This window comes from Cephus cinctus, unplaced genomic scaffold, assembly GCF_000341935.2.
Source record: "Cephus cinctus unplaced genomic scaffold, Ccin1 Ccin1_scaffold1310, whole genome shotgun sequence".
NCBI lineage: Eukaryota > Metazoa > Arthropoda > Insecta > Hymenoptera > Cephidae > Cephus > Cephus cinctus.
Window position 1 is genome coordinate 154063 of NW_014333737.1, and position 10037 is coordinate 164099.

Sequence of the window (10037 nt, forward strand, 5' to 3'; positions counted from 1 at the left end):
GGGGGTTGGAAGTCCTCGGGGGTGTGGGAACACCCTGCGCGAGGGTGTCTGGAGGCTATCAGGCGGCAAGTAATGGCGTTAGGCGCCCCTTGGGCCCCAGAGGCCAACACATCAGTTAGTAACGGTCTACGCTCGGAGCATACTGCTGCCCGTTCAATATTTCCTCTAATTATGCTAATAATTGTTCCTGCGAACAGTGACGCATTGCTACCCTCCCGTCCTTAAGGGTGGCTGATTTATCGGGATTGGACGATCGTTTGATACTGCCGTGTTCTTTTTCTCTCTCTCTCTCTCTCTCTTTTGATCATTTTTACTTTTAATCCACTCACGTCTTTTCACTTGCAATCGACTCGTCCTTATTGATTCGCTACGTTAAAGTTTGATAGGCCCGATTTCCCGGTGACCTTTCAACCCATTAAAGGCGGATTAGCATCCAGCGATGTGCCGTGGCGTCTGAGCCGTCCTCCAACGTACAAGACTATTCCGCGCGCTTGCTTATCCTTTGTGCCGACTCTGGGGGTTGCCTCGGAGTTTTATTTATTATTTACAGGTGACTTTATCCGGTTATGCGTCTAGAAGGGTAGGAAACTCAATTACAGCGATCTCACCCTCGTTTTACCCTCCCATTCTCCTAAGGTAGATACCAGCTAACACGTGCCTAATGACAGACTTTTACTCGCGCTGTTCACGCGATACCCACCCGTGTTTTGACAAGCAGACAAATGGATGGCAACTGCGAAACTAGGAATGTCGGAATAACACGACGTTTTCTATATGCGGTACGTGTACAGTGTATAGATACCAATCATCGGCAGGCTGTGGATTGCCAGTCGTTTGGGTTCTCTGCTTCAATTTGCAATTCTTCGCGGACTATCGTGAACACTCGATCGAATTGTCCCGACGCTTATATTTTATTTATGAAAAAGGGTCACTTTTTCTTTTTTAACAAAAATTGGGTATGACTTCGCCAGACCGGGTAAAGCAAGTATTTTATTTATTGGGTTACTTATCTATGTACCGTCCGTAGGACATTTATTTTACGAAAATGCTTATAGGCGCTAGATGTGGCTGTGTGGGGCGGATCGACTTTTTTCAGTTTTTTTTTTTTTTTTTCCCGTTCCCATTTATATTTAGCACTGATCCGGAGCGCTGCTACATGCAGCCTGGTAGTTTTTCATTTTTATCCCAGCAATATAGCGTAAGCGTTGCTATCATTTCTCACGATGTGGATTAAAGCCCTGTGCGTCAGACGCGTATCAAGGATGGCTCGAATAAATTGAGGGAAAGCAACCCGGTCCGGGAGGCCTGATTAAATATTATCACGCTTTTCGATTCGCAATAATCGCAGAATCCGAGTAAATGCAGTCGTCTATTGATATTGGCAATTTATAATTAGTCGTTGGTTACGTTGAAAGAAAGTTTTCGTTTGATCGTATTACGGAAGTACGCGTGGAAATTTATTTTTAATTTCTATTTACTCACCCATCTCGCCGTTGTAATTAATCTCCTTTCCGTTTTCCCGTCGCCACATTACGTAAGGTTCCGGATATCCGGTTGCCTTGCAGGTCAGAGTCACGTTCGACGTCTCCCTCACTACCATATCGGTACTGGTTTCCTTGGAGATGATAGTGGGTGGTACTGTCACGATAAGTATATTGTTAGTATTCATGGAAATTCGTAGTGACGACTTGGGCACTTAATTGATTTTATTTTTTTTTTTTTTTCTTTTAATACAAAATTTTTTGTCTGTACGTACCAACGACCTGAAGGTAGCCCTGACAGCTTCGCATGGGATTGGTATTAACTTGACACATGTACCATCCGCGATCGACTTCCTGTACTTCCTTTATGTGAAGGTACCACGAGCGATGATCGTTGTACGAAAGTGAAATACGTGAATTTTGCGTAATCACGTTGTGATGAATCGAAAGAATCGTCTGAGTGTCAACCCTGACCCAGGCCACCTGAGATCAAATATCAAAGAGAGTAAGATATTGAAGATCCGCTCGAAGCTCCACCTTTCCAGGTTCCTTCCTTGATTTACGATTTGACAAAGGCCAAAGCCAGGCACGAGCCGTACAATTTTTCTACAGATACACAAGGCGCTCGCGATTTGCGTCAAGGACATCCGGAACGTGAATAGATAAACGCCGAGTGCGTATCGACGAGTCGTTTTTTTGAATCTCAGGTTCTACGAAGAAACGCTTCTTCACAGGTAAATGATCGGATCATTTGTTAGCCAGGAACACGTAATACGTCGTTCAGTCTTCGCTGACGGGTAATACGTCACGTGAAATGCCTTTTCAATGCTACGACTAAGCCCGTTTCTCATTGTGACAACCTAACAATCTCCATTTCCTTAATAATTGAGTGGCTCTACGTCATGCAAAGCATCGTGCACACAATTTTCGCCCGCGTAGCTCGTTAAATTATATTTCCAGCTGCGCTCGTATGAGGGGCAAATTTTTGTTAGCAAATTAAAAAAAGCCCTGCTAATACATTAAGTCGGGATTTTCGATTGGTTCGTTAATTGGATTTTATAATTACCTTGAAACCTCGGAGGTTGTCCACGACGCAGGATAGCAACGCGTCCCTTCCTACGCTCACTGTCACGTTCGGTATTGGCTCGGCGAATCTTGGTACGTGCGCATCTGTTGGCATACAGTGGGATCCGATCGTAAATATCGTATTTATCATGAGGGATGATGCTTGTGATGTCAATTTATTAACGAGCTAGTGAATACCGCTAATTGGCGGATTCGGATAGATTTTATTATACAGATTACTTGTTAACGATGGTCCATCAATTTTACCACGTTGGTTGCGATGCTGGTATCGACGATGAGATTACATTTTTTTTCTCCGTAATTCAATGGATACTTGAGTATCGTATCGCGTGAGAATAACGAGGCCTAGATTTAGGAGAGATGAAATATGTTATTGTGGCAATTACGGTTAACGCGCTCTGCTTTAAGAGTCTTAATTGTAATTCTTAGGAGGCGGGAAATTTGAATTATTTATGGGCTAAGTATAACGATGACCAGACGTAGTTTGCTTGGCTGAAGTAATTTTGTATTGTACTGCTGCGATCAATAAATAATTGTACACCCCATTTCTTTACGATAGTACCCACGTGTATAGGGAGAAAGAAAGAGAGAGGAGAGAATTTTCGCAAAGTTACTCCTCGGCCTCGTTAATGAGAAAGAACATCGTAATTATGATGCACAGCCAGGCGAGAATTGATTGCTCCTACAGTCCGGTTAGATATAACGCAAAAAGAAAAAAAAAAGTTTCGTAAAATCAATTGAACAATTACGTTGCTGGACCGTGTAGGCAAATAAGGATGACTTGATGTCTGTAGGATTTTTAATTTTTTTTTTCTTCATTTCCTTTTTTTTTATTTCCCTCCAGTCTCTCTCATTCGTGCCGAGGAAGAGAAGCAGGAACGATTTGGGAGGACTTGACGCTTTGCAAGATCCACCCTCGAGCAACCGCTTTCCCGTTACCACCGTGAAAGGAAGTGAACCTACTACTTCCGGTAACCTATTTTGCTTCAAATCAACAGGTTTTCCATTCTCCTCCGCACAACACGCTCTGCTACACTCCAAATCGATATTTCAATCCCTACTCAAGATATTGTGAGCCGCCGATATTTGCCGGATATACGAATGAAATATTTTCCATATCTACTGTACATACTTAAGTTCCATGTCAGTACGTCGGTACTCCCTTGCGATATCTGTACCGATATATCGAACTGCATCGCTTATCCATTGTACATACCATGTACTCGACATATATGTATGTCAACATGAAATCGCTATTTTTTTGCGAATTTCAAATATATATCTTTTCAGGATATTCCATCTGCGAAAGCAGTTTTGGCTTATCCAGAGATTTTACCCTCGTTGAAAAATAAAATGGAGTTTATTTGAGCAATATTGTGCTGTGGGTAGCGGGTGTATTTTGGAATTTATTATTTTTTCAGTAGCACCAGCTATATTTATTCGAACGGTACAATATATCACAGATGGGTTGAAGTGCCTGAATAGGGAATAAAAAGATGATTGTTTTGCTCTTCTTTTTTGGCAGGGTCAATGAAAATAGTCGTATCGTGCTGTTTTGACAGGACAAAGATAAAGATAAAATTTTCGTTTGGAAATCTCGTTAGACTTCATTAGCCCGGTGGAACATTGGCAGCCGCTGATTAACGAGCTCTGATTAAAGCGAAATGCCGGTGCACTTGCTGCTTGTAATAATAATCTGAGTTTCGGGAGTCTCGCAGCCAGCTAGTTTTTCGTATGAGAAGAACGAAACGAGGGTGCACGATGGATGGATTTATTACGTTGGTACAACGGCCACTGGCAATGGGCACACATTTCACAAGCAATATATTACAATATATGGTTATATATATATAACTTGTGACGTGACGATCAGAAGCTACGCCCTGGGGTTGATTCGTCCAGTCACGCCAATGCTCTCGGAAGATTTTTTATCGTTCAGTTGAGGTCGAGGTGCTCGAATCTGCACGATTCTGAGGAAAGTACCCGACGGAGACGTCTCCAAGTCTTTTAAGGGCAGGATGGGAACACCCTGACCCTGGTAGGGATGTGGCCTCAGCTGTCGTTCGATGTTCTAGGGATCGAGAAATCAAGTAAACCCCATTTGGCACACCGTCCTCCGGGTTTTTTAATTGATCAGCTGATCAGCTAAACAACTTATGATCAGCTGAAGCACCGATCCCCGTGAGCAATCATAGGTATATTAAAACTTCCTGGCAACAGGGAGCTTCGGTATCGGAGCCTCCTAGCCCTGACGATGCAGACTGAAACCTTTGGGAAACGTCGGCACGAAGCTGAACACAGACGCGGCTTCCATGAGTATTAATGATAATATTGGCCGCGAAAGTCTAAAATTTTAGCGGATTAAACTCTTTCGAGTTTGGTATATATGTCAGTCACGTGCTTACGATATCTCCATAATTCGCAAACACGTTTAGGCAACATACTCGACGGTTAGTCGTGGGCAAATTATACCGTAGAATTTTGCATTTAGACATTTCTGTTACAATGGTAATTGGCGATGTAGTCGCTATGGTTTATGCGAATTTTCAATAGTTACATTTTGAAGCTGACAATCAAAATCCTGGATTGTTAGCTTCCCGAACTTCCTAACTATAGTTGCAATTAATTGTGAGTGCGAATACGACATGCTAAATGTCCTATTGCGTATTTGTATCTGCTTTACGATAAAACGAGACTGATGCACTAATTAAATACTACTGTCGGTTCGTGCATCTCCAATGTGTCGCAGAAATTCCGTGAACGCTAACGAACTCTTGGCATTTCGATTGTATGGAGAACAAAGTCGTCGAGATCGATTTTCCAAATCGAGAATTTACGTTAGCACTGTATTCTGGGTAATATATTATAACGGGGAATTAAACACGTTAATATATAATCCCCGCATAAAATGCATATGTTTTGTATACACGTATACACAGCTAGGAAACGAATGCTCTCTTCCAAAGCAAAAAACAAGGATCAGTTTCCGTTTTATTTTTCATTTGAAAAAAAAAAGGTTGGCGAAATCGGTCGAGGGAGAATACGTTGTCAAGTCGATTTCCTTTTATCCTGATTAAATGAAGGGCACGTAAAATAGCTCCCAAAGGAGGTCGGATCCTGATACGGTCGGTACTCTCAGACGAACAGGTGCGCATCCGCTTGTCTTTAAATTTTCACGAGCAGCTTCACTCGACGGGACATCAACGACACAATAGCGTATCTCGAGCATACTCGAGCCTGAATTTCCGGTTGTCACTGGACATCCAGTGGTTGTCAGGAAATGCGCGCTTGTCATTAAAATAAAAGCCAAGTAATTTTATCATCCTATTCTCATCCACTTACGTGACACTCACGGTTTCCGTTTATTTAGTCGTTTTCGAGGATTCCCGCAAAAACATCCGAAGGGTAGCCGAGATCCCGCATGGCTGAGCCACGTTATTTTCCAATCTCTCTGCGTATACCTATGCAGTACCAGACCGTTTGTGGAAAAAGGGAGCAGCGACGCGTTCGGAAATTACCCAGTCTCTGGAGGCGTTTGGAAAAAGCTTATCGTAGTCAGCGCCTCGACTGTGCTCCGTCTTGTCGCCAAACTGTCGATTCGTATGTCTTATCGTGACTAGATAGGAGAGCAGAGCCCGCCGAGAGTTATCGAGAATGGTTGTAGACCGTTGAACCTAAGTATGTGGAAGGTAAGCCGCTTATTTCGCTTAAGGGAACATAACGTGGGAAGTAGCATAATCCCTTTCTGAGTTGCAGCCTCCGTCTGATAAGCCGAAATCCCGTCTAACGTATTCACTCCTGATAATTTGAAATCGGTCCGATTCCTCACTGCGAACAACGCTCCTCTCGACGATAAGAATTCGATTAGCGCGTCACTGCAGCTGCGACCCACCGCTGGGAGCCAAGCGTGCTAATAGAGCAGTTGAACATCGAGCGAGACTAACGCACGTGACTTTCGATACAAGCGAATCCGTAGGAGCGTTGTCAATGAATTTCAAAGCTTTGATACATTGTTGAATCGACGCTCGTTAATTCGAACAATGAAACTTCAGAGATCGATTATTATATTTAATTACCGGATATCGAGCAAGGGTCTCTTCGTAATAAAATACGCCGCAGAGGAATTGCCTGGCAAGTAATTAAAGCAAAGTAAATTTTAAGTACGACATTCAATTTATTTTTCTGCTTATTCTGTATAGCCGTACGTATACATATATACGTATGTCCGGTATTCGTATATCAGGGTGGCAAAACGACCAATTAGAGAATCGCGACAGGCGGAACCGGAAAGTTTTGCATGAAATTAACGTAGGAAAAATTACTGCTATTACTGTGGCCGCGAATGAGGATGGCGGAGTCGGCTTGTAATTATAAGTGTAGCCGTGACTAATTTAATTTTCCCCATCTGGAAGCGATTTGCCACTGCGCTAGGTGCAAGGAATGGCGTTTCAGTGTCTGGCGTCTCCCACGTAGTGCGGGAAATACGGGCGTCGCTACTTGGGAACGGAGCTTAACACTGCTTGTCACTTTAGACACCGTGTAAATAAAGTCCCTTTTAAATCTGATATCAAGACGGGATTCGAATGGCTGTCTCAATGGTCGGATACAACGCTCGTTACTTAGCTGTTGGCTGTGTGCATTTATTGCTCCTTTCACTTCCGCCGGAGCGCGTCCTCGTCTAATGACAACGAACGATTCCCATCGCGCCGAAACTGTCTGACTCATCGATTCCCCGAGGCATTTTTCACGTCTCCAGCTGAAAGCTGCTCGTACGTGAAAATGATAAAAATCGAAATAGGGCGAACACGTTACTCCTTCTCTCTCTCCCTTCCCGGCCGACACTCTCGACGAGAGATTATTTTACTTCCTGTCTCATTCATATTCATGACGGCGACCGACCGCTTCGTCTTCGCTATCCTCAACCGACTGCCGTTGCCTCTGCTGTTGCACGGCGACGTTACCGAACAGCTTCTCAGTGATTCCTTGCAAGCTCAGGCTACGCGCTTTCCGGCGCAGCCTCGACCTCGTTCAATCACGTCTGACCGATACGATAAAAGTTTATGGTAAAATTGTTGAAAATCTTTTAAAATGTGTCTCGTTGCGTCACCCTGTGTAACGAATTGGACATGCATCAGCACTTTAGCCTTGGGTATTAGTATACCGGTAGATGCCGAAGTGCCTCCTGAAGTATATTGCACGTACAGGACTGGTTACGACGTTGGTTGCCAAGGCTACGTAGTTGCGAAAGGTGTGCAAAATCAATGCCTTCAACCTCCCAATCTAAATAGCTCGTGTTAGAAGATACAAAGTGGCTCAAGTGCTTTGAGAACGCCCTTACAGACGGCAATACGTCACTCGTATAAATACAGCTCGTCTACGTGTCCAGGTCTCCCGCGATTGTCAGCAGTCTCGGCGATATTTATTGTCTTGACTGTATCGACGATAGACACAATGATAATTGCATCGTGAAACGCGACCGGTGTCGGACGTTACTCGAGTTGCGTTTACCAATAGGATTCGACTTCTGGCCCCTTTCGCTTCCCAAACGCGGAATCCCCTGACTGGCGTGACTGACGTAAAATTGTGAAAATTTCAAAGTGTTATCGATAAAGTTTCGAACGTTATTTTCACTCCGTCGAAGTTGCTCGCTGGTTACAGCGGCAGACGAGATTCGCCCTCGGAGATCCTCCTAGAAAAGGAAATCTACAGCCACGTGCGTATCTACTCCAGAAGACGTATATCGTTTGGGTACTAAAAGTGTCGATTAAAAGTCTAGAAACATTTATTTTCATTAGTCAAGTCGAGTCTCCGGCATGCCACGGCGTATTTATCGATATCGTTATTGCAAACGTGTCAGGATCTGTAATTAAAGGTTGCTGGAGGGTGGAGTAAAATTTATCCCGATTCGCGTCCACGGTTCATGTCGCAGACACGCAGTGTACCTGTCGGTAAGGTAGATCAGGCAAATATACTTAGGATCGAGTAAGGCACGGATCGGCGGGGTTAAGCAGAAGCAAATAAAAGCAGCACTTGGAATCATTGCATGCCGAAAGTTACTCTGCGGCAGGTGGTGCTCTACGCCCTGGCCTAGACAAAGACTTTGTAAAGGCGAATCTTTGACTCGGGGGTGGAATATGCTTGTTCCGGCTTTTATGCCCTGGAATATTTCAAACTACGACACGTACTAATTTCACTTCTGAAATCCCGACAGTCGTTCCTACCACTGAGGATGACTCACCCTATGAAAGCATGTTCGCTGTTATTCTCATCAAATTCCACCCTTCTCCCCTTTTTAACCCCCCCAGCACCCCCACAGTCCCATAATGGTCCTGTCGTGCTCTGATACTCTGGGACGTATGCAGCACGTTCCTTACTCGATTACGAGAGAAAAGCGGATGTGCTCGTCTATTTACTCGGGGAGGATGGTCGGTGGGTGTGTATAAGGTATGAAAAAGATATTACGTGAATATTACTCGTCATGCGCGTAACGAATGATTTTAATTAATAGCAGGTTGTTTAATGACCATTGCTGGATTTCACGGGGGTGCCTCGGACGCGGGGGCATTTATGAGAGGAATTAGCTATAATTTAGCGAACTTTTTTTTTCTTTAATAAATTTTTTTTTCGCAATATGTTTCCACGTGCAACGGTGATTAACGCGCGTTATTTCGCGGCACTCGGCTGGTTCAGGACAGCGGGAAGAGCATGACGACCGCTAGAATTATATTTACGCATATGATACAGCCTCCACGCGAAATGGTCCATTTCATGACTTGGCTGGCTGCAGTCGTTAACACGATGCGTGCCGTGGTAGTTCAGCGTTATGTCGGTATAATGGTATACCATGCTCGAAGTCGGTACCCCGTGTGCAGATTCGATTTTCGAAAATAATTTTCCCAATTAAATTGAGACTCGCGCTACACGTGTTAATTGTGCTTGGACTTTATTGTCATATTTTTCAACTGACCGTTGCCCCTATGATCTTCCGACGTGGATCCGTCGTGCGATACGTGGTTGGCTACTTTTCCACATCCCGCGAGGCTCCTGGCTTGACGTCCTGCAATCAATAAATGTTAATATCAATTAGTATCGCGAAGCCATCAGAAGAATATTTTTGCGTTCGATTCAATATTCCTGAGTCCTACGGGGATTACAGTCTAATTGAAGCTTCGTCCTGAGTTGGCCGACGGTTACGCGAGGAGCATGAATATCCAGCGAACGGTCTCCCCACTGTAAATATCCCATGACGAATTGTCCCGTTAATATCTTCGAAACAAAACATTGGAGACACAATAAAGTCGTATTTATAGGTAATATATATCAATGCGAAATGACATCGTTATGTGGGGTGCTTTACGAAATATCGTTGCCCATATAAAAAATCGAACATCCCGGAAGCTACCAGGAGCCCGAGAGAGTCGTTCGCGACACGTGACGCATCTGAATTAACATCTATAAAGCATTAAAAAT

The 10037-nt window shown here is 44.0% G+C and overlaps 1 protein-coding gene across 11 annotated transcripts in view; it reads right to left on the reverse strand.

Moving 5' to 3' along the window:
- The window catches only part of LOC107272900 (lachesin), a 105902-nt gene that overhangs the window by 16869 nt on the left and 78996 nt on the right, over window positions 1-10037 (reverse strand). For 10 of the 11 annotated variants that reach the window (XM_025090168.1, XM_025090167.1, XM_025090166.1 and 7 more), the window contains 4 exons: window positions 9535-9624; window positions 2548-2651; window positions 1757-1964; window positions 1483-1638 (listed from right to left, as the gene is read on the reverse strand). In XM_025090168.1, the coding sequence (XP_024945936.1) occupies window positions 1483-1638; window positions 1757-1964; window positions 2548-2651; window positions 9535-9624 (558 nt within the window). The remainder of the gene's footprint in view (window positions 1-1482; window positions 1639-1756; window positions 1965-2547; window positions 2652-9534; window positions 9625-10037) is intronic. The other variant, XM_025090171.1, reaches the window with a different exon arrangement.